Below are 17,534 nucleotides of genomic sequence, written 5' to 3'. Positions count from 1 at the left end.
TTTTTCCATTACAAAAATAGCTGATAAAAATATTTTGGAACAGTCATGCCATTTTCCCTAATCTCTTTTATCTCTTTGGGATACAGGCCCAGCAGTAGATTTTCTGAATCAAAGGGAATACATAGTTTTCATTTTCCTACATCCTCTCCAACATTTTTCCTTTTCCTTTTCAGTCATGTTAGCCAACCTGATAGATGTGAGATGGTATCTCACGAGTTGTTTTAATGTGCATTTCTCTAATCAATAGTGATTTGGAGCATTTTTGTATGACTATAGATATGTTTAATTTATTCCTTTAAGAATTGCCTGTTCCAAACTTCTGGGTAAACATGGCTACAATCTAGATGCGAATCGCTTCCTCTCCCCTGGCACCAAAAGAAATAGACTACCTCAAAAGAGCATAAAAATCATCCTTGGAAGAAAGGAGGGACTCTCCATTATGCCACAGCAACGAAGGTACATGGGGTTTGAACATTTCCACACTATAAGAAGGAGGAAAAGCTTGCACACAAACATGAGTTGAGCTACTCCTCCCCCACCCCACGTACAGAACCAGAGTAGGAGCCAGCACGCTCACCAGAGACAGTAAGTGAGTGCGGAACATCACTGTCTAGGGGGGGGGGGCACACCAGGACCTTTGGGATCTAACGAGGACTGTCAGGGAACTACCCCTCAGAGCAGTTTTACTGGAGACCACTGCGTACTGGAGAGTGCTCAGACCGCGGGAGCTCTTGCAAACTGCGAACACTGTGGAGACTCTAGAAACTGTAGAAACTGCCTAAGGCAAAAGCTCCACTCCTCGCTGTAGTGAGGGGGGGCACACCAGGGTCCTAGGGAACTGACAAGGGCTACCAGGGAACTACCCCTCAGAGCGGTATTACAGGAGACTCCTGCGCACGGCAGAGAAGAGACCACAGACCACAGGGCGGGCATGCTAACAAACTGCAGAGGCTGGGAAGAATCAGTCTGAGGCAAAAGCACTGCCACCTAAATCCACAGAAAACCCACCCATCTCACCCAGACCTCTGACTAAAAGGGAAAGGGAAAACCACCAAAGGGATGGCTGACACTGCCCAAGATCAACCCTCCAAGAAGAAAGGGAAAAAATGACTATTGAAAACTTTTATGGAGGGAAAACCCAGGCTTCAGAGGAAAAAAGAGGATGAAATTTAAACAAAATCAAAATATTCCCCCCAAAATGGAAATTATCCACAAGCTCTGGAAAAACTCAAAATGGAGCTTATCCAAAAGATGGGAACCTTCTGGAAAGAAAAATGGGAAAAAAAAATTCAGAAAGAGGTCAGCAGCCTGACAGACAAGAACTCCCAACTGTAGAAACATCTGGAAGCCTCAAACAGAAGGGCAGGTCAAACTGAAAAGCAAAATCAGTCCTTAAAGATCAGAATTAAGCAACTGGAAGACAGTGATCCTGTAAAACAGCAAGAATTAATATAGCAAAGTCAAAAAATTAATTAATTAGAAGAAAATATAAAATATCTCACTGACAAGGTGACAGACCAGGAAAACAGAGGAAGGAGAGACAACTTAAGAACCATTGGTCTTCCTGAAAAAAAACAGAGATAAACAAAAATCTCGATGACATACTACAATAAATCATCAAAGAAAATTGCCCTGATGTTCTCAAGCAAGGGGGCAAAATAGAAAAAGAAAGGGCTCATAGAACACCCTCTATACTAAATCCCTAAAGGACAACCCCAGGAATGTAATCACCAAATTCAAGAGCTTCAGAGCTAAGGAGAAAATCTTACAAGAAGTTAAGAAAGGAAACTTCAGACACAGAGGAGCCACAATAAGGGTTACACAAGACCTAGCAGCGGACACGCTAAGAGAATGCAAAGCCTGCAACATGATATTCAGAAAGGCAAGAGAACGGGGTCTTCAACCAAGAATCAGATACCCATCAAAACTGACTATATACTTCCAGAGGGAAGTATGGGCATTCAACAAAATAGAAGATTTCCAAGTATTTGCAAAGAAAAGACTAGAACTCAGTGGAAGGTTTGACATCCAAACACAAAGAGCAAGAGAAGCATGAAAGGGTAAATATGAAAGAAAGGGAAAAGGAGAAGTGTTTTCTTTTTCCCTTTTATTCAAACTCTCTTCTATAAGTGCTACAATTAGATCAAATCATACATACTAACATATGGGGGAAATGTTATCTGTAACTTTCAAAAATTATATGCATTATTAGAGCAATCAAAAGAATCACTCATATGAAAAGATTGGGGCATTAACATGATTTGGAGGGGGAAAAAACAAAAAGAAAGAAACATGGAGGGGGAATCAATGACAGTACTAAGATATACTTGAAGAAATAGAAATAAATTAAATAGAATAATCTTTGTCACACGAAGATACACACGGGAAAGGGAGGGGAAGAATTCTCTTATAAGAAGGAGATGAAAAGAGTGATAACTGGTATTACTTAAACCTTAGCAAATACCCAGAGGAATCACACATTGCCATTGGGAGGAGTGGTGGGAAGGGAGGAGGAAAAGAAAATGATCTTTGTTTCTAATGAATAATGTTTGAAAATGACCAAATAAAATAATGTTTAAAAAAAAGAATTGATACTTAGATTTAATGACAGAAGGTAAGGGTTTAAAAAAAAGAAAATATGAACTTCTTAAGGGAAAAAAAAGAATTGTCTGTTTATGTCCTTTGAGCATTCTTTAATTAGATGATGCTTTCTACTCTTACAAATTTGACTCAATTCTTCATGCACTTGAGAAATGTGGCTTTTTTTTTATAAAAGATATTTCCTATTAATTTTTCCAACTTTGTTTCTCTTCTAATTTTAGTTGTATTTGTTTTGTTTATTTTGTTTAATGTATTTATAAATTTATTTCTCATTAATTTTGTTTAATTTATATAATTTTTCATAAATATATTTTTAAATTAATGTAATCAGAATAACCCATTTCATTTTTACAATGTTCTCTCTGATTTTGGTCATATATTTTCCCCTTCCCTATAAATTTGGCAAGTAAACTATTCCATGTTTCTTTAATTTGCTTGTGGTATCACTCTGTTTCTAGATCACATATACATTTTCATTTTATCCTGGTGTAACAAGTAGACCCTTGCTACTCTGGGTAATATTTCTACTCTGCCCTTAATGACTCCCTAATAAAGTCTTGACAATGACTTGACTTTTCCAATTTTTTTCTTCTTTTTTCCATTACTGAGGACAGATGCCTAAGCCTCCTATTTTTTAAATCCTCCTCCCATAGATTTCAGTTCTATGTCTTCATTCTTTCAGTCCTAGTAACACCAACTTGTGAATTTTAGATTTACTCCACCCTGCTTAGTCTTTAGAATTTTAGCAAATAGGAATGTATACATCCCCACTTAAGGATTAAGTGTTGGGGGAGGAAGGTCTATGACCCACGTGTGCTAGCAAGTGACAAATCACAAACCACTGACTTACCCCCTGGGCTGTCCTAAGCCAAGTTTAAGCCACCATTGGTACATGTGAGATACAGGAAGTGATGTAAAAGCCTGCCTTTATATTTTGTGTCACTTCCTGTGAGAGGGAACCTTTTGTGGACTTGGCCATAGAACTCGACTGGAGGAGCTCAGTGTGAGACCTCAGACTGCTTTCCTTTAGACAGTCATGTGGTGAGTTATAAGGCTGACTTCCCTTTTCCTTGGCTTTCTGGAGAGGCCCCGTGGCCCGAGACCTCTGAACTGCCTGGCTCAGATCAGGCCAGAGCAGATCAGTTCCCTTCTCTCTCTCTCTCTCTCTCTCTCTCTCTCTCTCTCTCTCTCTCTCTCTCTCTCTCTCTCTCTCTCTCTCTCTCTCTCTCTCTGTCTCTCTCTCTCTCTTTCTCTCTCTCTCTCTCTCTCTCTCATTATTAATTTCTTCTTTCTATTGTAAATAAACCACTATAAAAGTCCATTCTGACTTGAGTATTTCATTTGGATTTAGAATTTAAATCCCTGACAACCAACTAAAAATATAATCAGTCTCAACCCTAAATTTACCCCTAACAAACTCTCCTTCTTTCCTCTGAATAATAGAATTGGTATCACTAATCCACACAAACTCTTATCCACTCCCACCACCCTTCTTCAGTCACCTCTCATGACCTATAGCATTTAAGAATTTGACCTTGAACTTTGATCTTATTGATTTCCTCTAGATTTAAGTGGAACCAGAACCCACTATGAAAGTCAAAGGGCCTAAAGACAGAATCATAAACCCATAGAGTTTCAGAATTAGAAGGGATCTCAGAAACCATCCAGAATAATCTGTACTCAGTAAAAAAAATATTCCAAGCAGTTTTTGCTTAAAGATTTCCAATGAAGGGGAACCTTTAACCCCTGGAGGAAAACTATTTCATTTTTGGATGGTTCTTATTGTTATGAAGTTTTTCTTTGTATCTAGTCAATTTGTATTCCTTTGCAACTCTCACACTTTGCTGATGGTTCTGGGGCCATTAGAACAAATCTAATCTCTTTTCTGTCAAGATATCTTCAAACCCTTGAAGAAAGCTTATCAGACCTCTCTCTCTCTCCATTAAGTCTACTTATCCTTGAGTTGAACATCTCAACCTCCTTCAAAAATCCTACCACATGACTGATGTGGATGAAATGCACCCATGTTTGTAGTACGGTCTTCCCCCAACCATGGGAGACTCAAACACTATTAAATCCAGGAATAAGAAAATAATTTTATTTGAAATAAAAGTGGTTTTTATGGTGGTATAATAGCCCCTAATACCTAATGGAATAGTCTGGGGACTCATTAGTTCTAGGGCTTATAGATAAACCCAAGGGCTAGTAGAAAAGCCTCTTTGGAGCATGAGAGTATGGAATATCAGCTCCACTCTAGAGTGGCAGTTTACTTCATGGAGTTGAGCTTCCACATCCCCTAGATCAGGATTGGAATATTTATTGGGGTCTGGAAAGTTAGCATCTCCCTTCCAAAATTTAGGTGGAGGTATGTTTTGGGGTTTATTGCCATAGGAGCATGTGCAAGATTGGGAGATTCTTCTGGAATGCCAGAGTCCCCAGTGCTCAGGTTCCACATTCCTCCATTTTCCACTGTGTCATCATTTGTCAACACAGGAGAGGTCTTACTAACCCTTCTAGAGTGGGAACATAGTGGGGGTGGGGGTAGATGTGATACACTGTAGGACCACTATAAGTAATTCATTAAATCTAAGAACACAAAGTTGATGCCTAGTATAGAATGTGACAGATCCAGGGCACAAAGTCAATAATTGAACTGTGTCAAGGAAGCTCATCCCCTCCTCCTCCTGAGTAACTTCACCTGTATTTCAAACATTCCTGACATACCACAGTTGAGCCAGGGTTGCATCGGTGTATGTTCTTTATGTCAATAAAAGTTAAGGTTTGGGGAACCACAAGCCCCATGAGGAGATCCAAGGGAGAATTAAAAGGGAGAAGGGAGAGGAGATGGAGCAGGCAGGTGAGGGGGAATGAAGAAGATACATGCAGGCTAGGCACCATGCAGTCAAGTTAGTTATAGGAATGTTGTCTACCCTTCCAAAAAGCTTTATAAAACATAAATATACATATCTGGGTAGAAATATTTATTTGATTCTTACAGTTGGCAACCATATTGGTCTAAGAATAATGTTTAATTGTCATCTGAGAGAAGTTTTGAGTCTTAGGTAAAGTTTAGGTAAGATAGAAGCTGCTTCAGTTAGCTGGCCTGCTTTCATATGAGAAAGGAACTTTGGTGGAGAGAGGGAATAGGCTGCTGTTTTTTTCCCCAGATCAGATCATATTGGATTGGTGAGAAAAACTCCCTCCCCTAAGCTTCCCCACCCCATTCTCTTACTATAGAAGCCCAGCCCCAACCCCTGAGTTCCCTGGGTATGCAAAACTGCTGGCTCATGCTGCCGCTTTGCTCAGCCAGGTGCTGCACTGATCGTGGAGACACCCCCTTAAGTTAATCCTGGGGTATAGTTTAGGGGCTCCCTGGGGCAGTACAGAAGGGAAAGGAGGCTTTTGCCCAAAACAGAACTGGTGATACAGGCAGGGGGGTGGCTGCATTATATTAAAGGGCTGGATACCACAGGGGAGAAAGGCAGAGTCCTGCTTCTTCCCAGCATCTTCACTCTCCCCATGTGGCCACCCCGCAACCGACCTGACCCATTTTAAACTAAGGGGCACTAGGACCCAACAGATCTTTACCAGCTCAGTTTCTGCCTGACTTTCCCCTGAGCTGTTGGGGGAGGGGCCTGCTTTGCAAAATTAATTCTGAGGGTCCTTCCAGGCTGTGCACTAGGGGTAGGGGCTCCTTCCCCCCCCAACTTTGAAAAAAATGTGGCTACTGCCTAACCTTGGTGGGTGGGGAGACTGCATTTTTCTCTCTTCCTCCCCCACAGTCAAACTTTGCTTGTAGCTTCTTTAGCATTTCTAAAGTCACATTTTCCTTGGGAGTGCTGGCCTTCATTAGCATATTTAAAGCTACTCAAAGCTTTCCTGGAAGACTGTTTGCCTTTTTGAGTATATTAAAAGACATTTTTAAGTTTTTTTTTTCTTTCTCTTTATCAGACTGCTTACTTAGATAGGTCAATCCACAGGTGCCTCCACTCTACATGCATTTATAGCACCACCCACTGTCAAGAATTAAAACTGCAGGAAAATAAAAAGAATTTCTTTGCTGTTACTAGTTACTGTTACTAGTGATCTAAAATAATACTATTAAATTGAATACATTTAAATAAAGGGATTATTAATAGGAAATATTACTTACAACTATTGCAGGCTAGAAATTCATTTATAAAAGCTATTAGAGTCTGTTCTGATAGGCCTGGTACATGAACTAAATTTGAAAATCTTAAGCAAGAAGATAGCTAAAATCCCACCCAATTTATGGATAGTCTTATCGAGCTGGGAGGAAGATATATTGAGCTTGATCTGGATAGCAAACAGAACCTTAGACAAATCAGAATGCAATTTGTCAAAAACAGTTGTAAGGTAGTGAGGAATTATTTTATGTCTACCTGTCCAAATTGACCTACTATAGAACTTGAAGAATTGAAAAGAGTAGCAGTTTACGCTTTTGAGGGACATAAGGAAAAGGAGAAAGAGAACACTGATTTAGTGGAGGCATTAAGGAAGTTAATAAAGGAATCGACTTCTAAACAGGATGAGAAGGATAAGGAGAAAGCTACTTTAGTCAAGACTTTGAGGAAGGAAATAAAAGAATTAACTGTAACAGTTGTAAAGGCAAAGCAAGGAGAGATCCTCTACAATAATCCTCAAAGCAACCACTAACATGTTACTTTTGTGGAAAAGTCGTTCATGTGATTATGAATTGTAAGAAGAGAAATTAGGCAAATAGGAATAGAAGATTCAGGAATAGTAATGGTAATGGAAGAAATAGTTATTCTAGTGAAACTAATAAAAGCTCACACCCCAACACCTGTACTCAATGTGGGAACTCCCCTCAGCATGGGTGACTCCAGAAGTGTGGACAAAGTGATCATGATAAATTATGGTACTTGGGAGGGGAAGGAAACTCAGAGTCTGGAGGTGAATTTCAAATCTTTTCAGACCTCATTGCCTTATTGATGTTAACTGTTTCAGTTTGCTGCCCTCCCTAGAATGAAGAAGTTTCTGTAACTCAATTCTAAATAAAAGATGTATGTAATTCAATGTTAACTACTTCATAAGTTATCAAAATTGAAAATATTCTGTTAAATTGTCTTTATTTGTACCTCCCCCATGACTATGACTGTACTGAAGAATATCATTGTAAAACCCCATGAACAGCATTTTGTTCCTTTTTTCGCCTTTGTTAATTGTCACACAGAGATGATGGATGAACCCCATCACATTGGTTTCAACCTGTCTACAAATTTTGGAGAATTTAATTATATAATAATTTAAATTTATTTTAATGAGTATTCATACATGGTTTTCAGATATGTGGGACCATTCCTACCTCTGATCATTCATTTTCCTGCCTCTTGAGTTGTTTGTAATAAGAGGTAAGCATCTATTTGTAGTTGAAGTAGAGTGCAATGGCATTGTATTTTCCCATCTCTTCATTTATTGTAAATGTAATGGATGACACACCTGAAGTGATTTCTGCCTTTTACACCTCGACTCCACATAAAAATGGTTGGGACATATTGGAGACAAATATGTTACACTGTTACAGTCTCATAACAAGAGGGAGGGAGGTGTCCAAGTGGCTTAGTTAACCTGTGATGTAGGTGGGGGTGATTTTTTCCTGTGAAGCCCTGTAGCTTTTAAATAGATTTATTATATTTGTAATTCTTCATCACCAGTACAGAGGTTTTTCTGGGTTTTCTCTCCCACGAAATTTTAGAATTATGGTAATGATAGACTTTGTTAAAAATATCTTTGCCGAGGTTGAAAGATTGGCAACATCTGTAGAACTTGTGACAAGTATTCATGTGTTCATAAGTTTTTACATGTCATACAGCAAGTCATGTGAATCCTAATGATAGTTGGTTTGTTTGCAGTTATCCTTAAATGGGCTCTTATAATTTTGGGAATTTTGGTACTTTTTAGAATCTGCATTAGTTGTTGTACTACTGTTTTTAAAAGACTTTTACCTGGTGAAAAAATTATGTATACTCACACTGTGGATCCTGACCAAGTTAAAAGTGATATACATTTCAGTTTTGAGTGACCACCTTTTGTTTTGTGTCTCTGCTTGGCTAATACATTGTCACATGGAATGTGAACTGTGAAATTATGATTTTTAATTATTGTTTCCTTTATGTTTGAAATAGGATATTTGATTTTTTCTTTCTTTTTTCTTAACATTGGTGATGCTTGAAGTACATAGAATTAATATTATTTTTTTATTTGAAGAATAAAGTTTACAGTATAAGTTTACAGTATCTATTAACCCTAGTAATATGCATACCCAAAAGACTTTTGACTATGGAAACATGCCATTTATTGATAGTCATGGACTTTGTTTAATGATTATGTCTGATTCCAGGAGAAGGGAACAAAAATGTCAATATACAGTGCCAAGTAGCATGAGGTAAAAAAAAAAAAAAGACCAAATTCCAATCCAGGGAGGATTGTTGAACTTCTATGCAAATACAAAAGGACTTGAAGCTAGTGTGTGAATCAAGTTTATAGTGCTTGACATATGTTAAGATGCAGGACTCCTTGTACCACACTCCATGTGCAATATTCTGACTCAATTACCTCAGTTTGGCTATCATCCTGGCTCCCCCTATCTCTGATAGTGACAGTACAATCAGACCAGGGCATGATTTTTCCCATTTCCTGCTGTAACTGAGTCCTTTCTCTCTTATAGTTTGGCAATTTTCTGTAGTACTGGCGGCAAATGGGTAAAGTGCTGTATTTGTGTTTCTGCTCTTGTCCCACAGGATTGTGAGACATAAGTCACTTTAATATAGCCTTGCCTGTGATTCAAAAACCTGTTATAGTTTTACACGTAAGATTGTTATTTCATTTTTTTTATCATTTCTGTACTACTTATTGTTTTTATACAGAATATCATTTTTTACTCTTTTATTTGAGATTTTTGGGGTGTTTTTTTTGTTTTGTTTTACTTTTGACAATTGTTTCATATACCTCGTAACTCAGTCATGTATCCCAGTGTGATTCTGGTGTTGGTCAACACCCTCTTCAGGGGGGATTGTAGAATTATTCTAAAATTCAAGGTTTAAAATTTTTTGGAGAAATTTCAGGAAAAGAAACTTACCAACACTTCAAAATCAAGAAAGTGGATCCTTTTGGAGAAGGTGCTGTAAAGATGCCTGAAGAAGCTACACACTGCATCAAAAGATCCAGAATGAACTTTGGGATATAAAGAACTAAATTGAAGGGGTTGAATATACTTATTCTGAATATAAACTCTTATACCAAAGGGGACTGCCCCCTAATTGACATTTTGTCAACGTGTCTATCAATCAGTTTTTTTTTAAATTTTACTTCCTTCTCTTAACTATTGTGACTCCCTCTTAGAAAAATGCAATATTGTATGTACTCTTAGCTAGAAGGTATTTAGAGTTATAAGATAGTTATATTTAAATGATCCATTGGGGAGAAGGGTTTCCCAAAGGATCACAGGGGGGACCATGTCAAGGAAGCTCATACCCTCCCCCTCCTGAGTAACTTTATCTGTCTATTAAACATTCCTGACATACCACAGTTGAGCCAGGGTTGTGTCACTGTATGTTCTGTATGTCAATAAAAGTTAAGGTTTGGGTAACCACAAGGACCATGAGGAGATCCACAGGAAAATTGAAAGGGAGAAGGGAGAGGAGACAGAGGAGGCAAGTGAGGGGAAATGAAGAAGATACTTGCAGGCTAGGCACCATGCAGTCAGGTTACTTATAGGAACATTGTCTATCCTTCCAGTAAACTTTAGTGTGTGTGTGTGTGTGTGTGTGTGTGTGTGTGTGTGTGCGTGTGTGTGTATACATATGTAGAAATAAATATTTATTTTAATTCTTACAGAACAATCCACAATTCATGTTTGATTTATGCTGAAACTACAGATCTTCAGGTTAATGTCTAACTAATTCTAACATGAGAAATGCAAGATTTCAGAGTATGAAGGTCCCATTTACCCCTTACTGCCTACTGCCAGCCTACATCATGATGAATATGAACCCCTTCACCATCCAGATTACCTTCCCCTTCAACGTATTCTCCTCACCCCACTCTCAGGCATGAAGCAAAGAAACTTTAAAGGTCTATTTCTTCTACCATAATACTTTGAGTCACAAGTCTTCTATAATGGGTTGAAATTCTCCAAGAAGGAAGGACAGGGGTGAAATGTACCTTTCGAAGAGCACTGGAGATGTAAAATGTTTATCAAAATTCAAGGAACTCACCAGATGATTTAAAGGCGTAAGAACGCAAAACACTTTGGGGACGATCAATAAACACCTGATCTTGGTTGACCAGGACTTCCTTGATCAATGGCATTCCAGTTACAAATACAAAGGTAAAACTGCCCAGCTCCATGCAGAAAACATTTCCGTATTTCCTGACAAACTGAAAAAGAGTTAATTTGAGTCGCAAACCTCCATTGCCTTTTAGGCTATTTTTCAAATCTGTACTCTCATCAGAGGACATTCTACTAATCTGAAACATCAGTTCTAATGGGGTCAACCAATAAACAATGTGGCAAATGTTGTGGCTACAAAGATAAAAGTTACAAGGGTCCCTAAATGATTGTGTGTATGTATACATATATAAAGATATAGCTATGCTAATATGTGTTTATATAGAAATAATATATAATTGAACAGATGTAAAAGCTGGAGGATTGAAAAATGTTTCATATTTAAGATGATGATTTAGTTGAACTTTAATGGAAAACAAGGATTCTTAGAAGTAAAGATGAGGAAGGAGTGTATTCCAGGCAGGAGACACTGTCTGTCCCAAAGCATGGAAATGGGAAAGAGTGCCATGTCTGAGAAACATAATGAATACATCTTTGTCTGAACTCTATTGCCTAGGTGGGAGTGTATTTAAGGAAAATTTTAGTTCAATTACTCCAAACTTCTCATTTTACAGGTGAGAAAACCAAGGCCCAGAGTGATTAAATTATCTACCTAAGTTGAGACAGTTATTGTTTTGACATATCAGTATTATTTTATAAGGGCAAACCAAACAAGTATAAATTTTCAGGGCCAACACAGTTTAATGCACCTCTATTATCATCTCTATCAATATTGCCTGGGGATGAAACTATTTTTATTTTGAATATATATACTACATGCCAGAGAACCAAGGAATTGAAATAATAAACCTCTGCTTTGTTTTTTCCAAAATATTCTCACATCTGTTAACTCCCTTGATCTCTACATTATTATCAAAGGAAAAATATTTGTAACATATTTTGCAAATCATAAAACACTAAAATTCTAGTTACAATTATTATAACCAATTGTTAATTTATTTATCAACTTATGAATTTATAATTCATTTATTAATAATATTAATCATTGTAATTATTTGCTGAACTTAATTTGAAGAAACACTATTGGAATGGTGGCAGTGCCAATATTAATAGCCAGAATCGACAAATAAAGCCAGTGAATTTCAGACACACAACATGGCTTGTCCAAAGTTCTAAGATCAGAGTCTTAGTGCACAGATTTTTAACCTTTTTTGTGTGTTTTTGTCTCTTTGGTAGTCTAGGGAATCCCTTTTCAGAAGAAAGCTTTTAAATGCATAAAATAAAATATATAGGATTACAAAGGAAATCAAGCATATTAAAATACAGTTATCAAACATATCTTGAACAAATGTCCAATAGTCCCAGATTAAGAACCTCAGCTTCTAAAATTTGAAGGGACCTCAGAGGCTTCCTGGTTCAATTTCTGCTAGTCAGTCAATTAATGAACATTTATTAAGTGTCCTCTGTGTGCCAAGCACTCTGCTAAAGGCTGAGAATACACAAGGAAGGAAAAGATAGTCCCTGCTGTCAAGGAGGTCACCTCTCACTTCATAGATGATAATAATATTAGCAAACATTTATATAATGCTTAGTGTATTCCAAGTACTATGTTAAGCACGTTACAATTATGATCTCATTTGATCTTTTCTCTCATTTGATCCTGGGAAGGAGATGCTATCATTTTTCTTGATTTTCAGTCGAGTAGACTAAGGCAAACGGAGATTCATTGAGTATGCATAATAAAATTGATATAGCAATATCAATATTGCAAAACTGCCATTTTGCTTTAAGGTTTACAAAGCACTTTACATATTTAATTTCATTTAATGGGAATCGTAGGTCAGATGAGATTTCAATGTCCATCTGATCCTAAGCATATACAAAAGGATATTCCACAGTGACATCCCAGAAGTGATGAGCATCTGAGTTTCTCAAGATCCCACAGATAGCAAAACGTCAGATGAGGGATATGAAACCGGAGGTTCTTTCCATTGCAAGAGGCTGCTTCCCAGGTAGGGCCAGAGCAGAGATAATCACGCCCAAGCTTGTCTCAGGACCCCAGTTCCTTTGCCCCCCTCCCAACCCGTGCGTTCTGGCCCTCCCCTCTCACTCCTTACCTCCTGGAAGGCGACCTGAGGTTTTTTAAAGTCAATCTGAAAGAAGTTGCCCAATAAGGGCAGCGGAGAAGGACCTGGGGGATAGTTTGCCTGCCGCCGCTTCCTCTGCAGATAACTTGCGAGGATCAGGAGTATGGCAGAGAGGAGGAGGAGGGTCTGCAGGGGGGCTCCTTCCCAAAGGGATGGGAGCACGGTTCCCAGAGGGAGCTGCATCTTTCCCGAGCTCTGGCACAGGTAAGCCAAGCTCCTCCTCTTCCTGCAGCAGCAGCGGGAGGAGCAGCAGCAGCAGCAGTAGCAGAGATGGTTCCGCCGGAGAAACAAAGCTCCAGCTCTGTTTGTCACTCAGAACTGCTGATAGGGAGGACCATCAGCCAGCCTGTGAGAGCTCGGAAAACTGTGAGCTTCGCCATGCTCCACCCCCCCCTGCCTTTTCCCAGGGCTTGCCTCCTGGCAGCAAATACGCCTCCGCGGAAAAAGAAGACTGGGATTCTTTGTTGGAAACTGGAGAGATGACTTGGCCAGGGGAGTCAGGGAAGGCACCCACACAGAAGGATCCACCTTATAAGGCCCACATCAGAGCGTCAGAGCTTTACTACAGGAAGGGATCCAGGGAGCCAGTTCCTCTTTTAGGAAAGCCAAAAGCGAAAGTCCAGGGAAGTCAGGAAACTGGCAAGGTCAAGCAGCTCTCTCTGTGTAAGTTTCTGAGCTGGGATTGGACCCCAGTTCAGCTGGCTTCAAGGAAGCCCTCTTATCCCTATGACAAACTAAAACTAGGCTTGAGAACTAAGGTTAGTCTAAATCTGGGGTTCAGGGACCCCTAAGGGCTATGTGAATAGACTTCCAGGGTTCCATGATCTTGACTAGGAGAAAACAATTCCAAATTTATTCCAATAATTGGAATAAAATTGGATAACTTAAATAACATTCTAATATAGTTAATGTTAGAATAAAATTCAAATGTAATACGAACTGAAGTTAAATTCCATTATAATTGAAATAAATGGAATTCCAATATAATTGGAATGATTGGAATAAAATTGGAATATAATTAGAAGAATAGGATAACCAAAAGTCCCAATATAATAGAAATAAATGAGAATAATTGGAAAAAATTGGAATGATCCAGATAAAATTTGAATGTAATTCATCATAATTGGAATAACCTTACTAGTCTTATGTATACTATTTTATGAATTTAAAATGTCATTTTTTGCAAGAAAGGATCCATAGGCTTCAGCAGACTGCCAAGGGGTCCACGACACAAAGAAAGTGAAAAATACCCCCTTCAATAAGGAGGCACTTCTAAGTGCTTAGACTTGTTTTCCAAACCTTCCTCAATCTGTGAAGTTGGTACTTTCTGTGAGGAGCCAGGCAGGAATAGAAATCCTTGTGTTTTCTCTTTCCTTGTGTTAGCACTTCAAGCACTGTGTAGAAAGCTAGAATTGGAGTCAGAGGGACTGAGTTTCAATCATTAAGCATTTTGATGTCCCTTGAAAGGAGATCTCCAGTGGAGAGACCAATGATTTGTACTTGGTTCTACACTAAGGATCATATATCTGAATTGGATTCAAATAAATATCTGAATTTGCAATCAGATTCCAACTTTTTGTTTTGTTTTGTTCTTTTTGTTTTTTACTGTGGGTAGTATTTATTTTTTATCATGAGACCTTTTTGGATGTTTTGGGAAATTGCTTTGCTGATAATTATTCATATAAGTCTTCCCAGGTTTTTCTGAACTCAGCATTTTTGTTATTTCTTTTGACACACTAGCATTCCATTACAACTGTAGACCACATTTTTCATCCATTTGTGAAGTTATAGACATCCTCATTTTCCATACTCTCCAAGTTTATCATATGGTGTCAAGGATTATTGACTTCACCTTTGCAACATCTCTAAAATATATCCCCTTCTCTCCTCTCACACTGCCACCAATCTAGTGTAGACCCTTATATCCTCACAACTAGATTATTGCAATAGACTGATGGTAGATCTGCTGGTATCTATTCTCTTCCTACTTCTGTAAAGATTGTATTTATCTATCTCCTGATTGTAACAATGAAGATTACATAGTTGGTAAATAGGTGGCAGTTTGCTATTGGTGTGTCTATCACTTCTGCACTTATCTTACTTTGGCAGAAGCTCTCTAGGTCTCATCAGGCTACTGAAACAGTCAGTAAAGATCCATGAATCTTCTCTTTCAGAATCACTTTTTTCTACATAAAGGTTCTAGAAAGAGTATCTAAATAGGAGACAGGTGTAAACCTTAAAATTTCTTAGAGTTATGAATGTTGGAAATTTCCCCATTTCCAACATTAGGTAGGGAGGGTCCTTCTCCTCCCTACCTAAGACTACTTTAGGACAGAAACCTTTTGCTAAACAATGGAAAGGGTTTTGACCTATGCTTAAGCATAGAACAGGAAGTTCTTTGAGTCATGATTGATTTTAGAATTGATACAATAGAGATACTTGGAATGACAGAACCAGGTCTTGGAACTTACAATCTCCACCCTACTCAGTCCTAACAGGATTTAGGAAGGGCTTCAGCATAGATCAAAATTTAATTATTTGAGAATAGGACCTTCAACAGACATGTGCAAAGGGGCAGACCTCTGGGCGGTCCTGGGTTAAGCTAGAGCCACCATTGGCACAGGGAAGACATGGACAGTGATTGGTAGATGTGAGAACTGAGGGGAGGGAACTGAGATGGTTTCCTTAAAGAGAGAGGGGTCTGAGGACTGTGGTTGGTTGGAGAGGTTTTGCTCTGAGAGGTTGTGCTCTGAGAAGCTTGCTCTGAAGGAAGCTGGAGGTGGAGGCCCCTGAGATTGTTTCTCCATTTTGGTCACATGAGTGATAGGGACTGATCTCTTTTCTTTGCCTCAGCTATCTAAGGGCTTGGGCCTTTTGGCCCAGCCTAAACAGAGGGGGTATTTAAGCCCTATTCCCTTCTCTCCCCTTTCTCTCTCTCTCTCTCTCTCTCTCTCTCTCTCTCTCTCTCTCTCTCTCTCTCTCTCTCTCTCTCTATCTCTCTCTTTCTCTCTCTCTCTCTCTCTCTCTCTAATACCTTTCTTCCTCCTGTTTGTAATTAAAAACTCCATAAAAGGTTGACTGCTGACTTGAGTTTTCATTTAGGAATTACATAGCTGAATTCCTTGGTGACCTTAAATTAATATATATCAGTCTTTTAAAGTGATTTCCTTGTCACACAGGCTCTTCTGAAATATCAGTTTTTCCAAATAGAATGTACTGCTTTCTGATTTTTCTGCAAGAGTATTTTCCTCTGCTTATCAATGACCACATTCTTGCAAGGGCAATTTTATAATGAGAAATGAAGGTATTTCCAAAGTTGCTGGATACTACAATTCTCCAAGTTACCTAGCATTGCTACCTAGGACTTGTGATTGGTAGGTGTGGAAAATTAATATGTAGAATACATAAAGCAATATCTATCTACAACAAAAACTTGGCTACCCAGCATCTGGCCTTTATGAACCCTTTGCCTTCCAGAACATGAAGTGTGGGGAGCCATCATACCCCCGCTGTCTGACAGAGTTAGAGTCTGATGTAAATGGATACTGCAAAGCAGCCCCCAGAAAATAAGGCACCCAAGAAACTCCCTCTGTATGACTTCTCCCTCTGATTTCCCTTAATAATGGAATTGTTATGATTATTGTTCTCTCCCCAATACAAGAGAAATAATATGAGAGCAAATACTTATATGGTTAAAACATATAGATCCCACTTTAGTCCCCCAGATTATTACCCCAAAAGATTACATTCACAGAATTAAAACCCAAAGGTCACTACCCATTACCCCATCCTTTCTTTCTGTTAGCAGAGGTACATTCAGAGGCCCCACACCCATTGCAGGACAAGCATGACAGGTAAATCAATCATTCCTTTGAAACACAAGTTACAACATACTTCACTGATTTGTTATGTTTACCATAACCAGGCAACTTTGCCAAGTGCCTGAATCAAACACAAGAAAAATGTGACTTGGAAATTGAGGGAAATTCCAATTCTATTCTGTCTTAAATTACCCTCTAACCCTGTACCTAGCTACAAAATGTTTTGTTACCCATCTCCCAAGTAATTGTGATTGATTGTGAAAGCTGATCAAAGGCAACAATGATTCTCCTAGCTGGTCATCCCACAGGTTAGGTGGAACTAACCTCCAGATCACCCTATCCATGTTATTTATCTCCATCTATGTTTTAGCCACAATGTTTCATTGACTATCTCCTTAGGCTTCATGTCTGTTGTTAGGTTCAATGGAATCATGTATGTTGAAAAATGATTGTGTGCCAGAAAAGCATATACTCACTGAAGCTATATAATAAGCCAAACCCTGTTCATGGCAGAACACTGTGTGATGCGTAACAGAGGACTGAGCATACAGTGTCTCTCATCATTTATTGAACTGATCATCACACCTAGACAGAGGACCTTGAACCATGAGACCACTGGTTCAGCTCTCAAAG

The 17,534-nt window shown here is 38.7% G+C and overlaps 1 protein-coding gene across 2 annotated transcripts in view; it reads right to left on the bottom strand.

Moving 5' to 3' along the window:
• The window catches only part of LOC100031902 (cytochrome P450 2J2-like), a 40,943-nt gene extending 27,314 nt beyond the window's left edge, over positions 1-13,629 (bottom strand). The window contains exons 1-2 of one of the 2 annotated variants that reach the window (XM_056815031.1): positions 13,051-13,629; positions 10,860-11,022 (exon numbers count right to left, since the gene is read on the bottom strand). In XM_056815031.1, the coding sequence (XP_056671009.1) occupies positions 10,860-11,022; positions 13,051-13,263 (376 nt within the window). In that variant the 5' untranslated portion in view covers positions 13,264-13,629. The remainder of the gene's footprint in view (positions 1-10,859; positions 11,023-13,050) is intronic. The other variant, XM_056815032.1, reaches the window with a different exon arrangement.
• Between the last annotated feature and the right edge of the window lie 3,905 nt (positions 13,630-17,534).

The sequence above is a fragment of the Monodelphis domestica genome, chromosome 2 (genome assembly GCF_027887165.1).
Source record: "Monodelphis domestica isolate mMonDom1 chromosome 2, mMonDom1.pri, whole genome shotgun sequence".
NCBI lineage: Eukaryota > Metazoa > Chordata > Mammalia > Didelphimorphia > Didelphidae > Monodelphis > Monodelphis domestica.
Note: the sequence above shows the minus strand (reverse complement) of the source record. Positions and strands in the feature narration are given on the sequence as shown.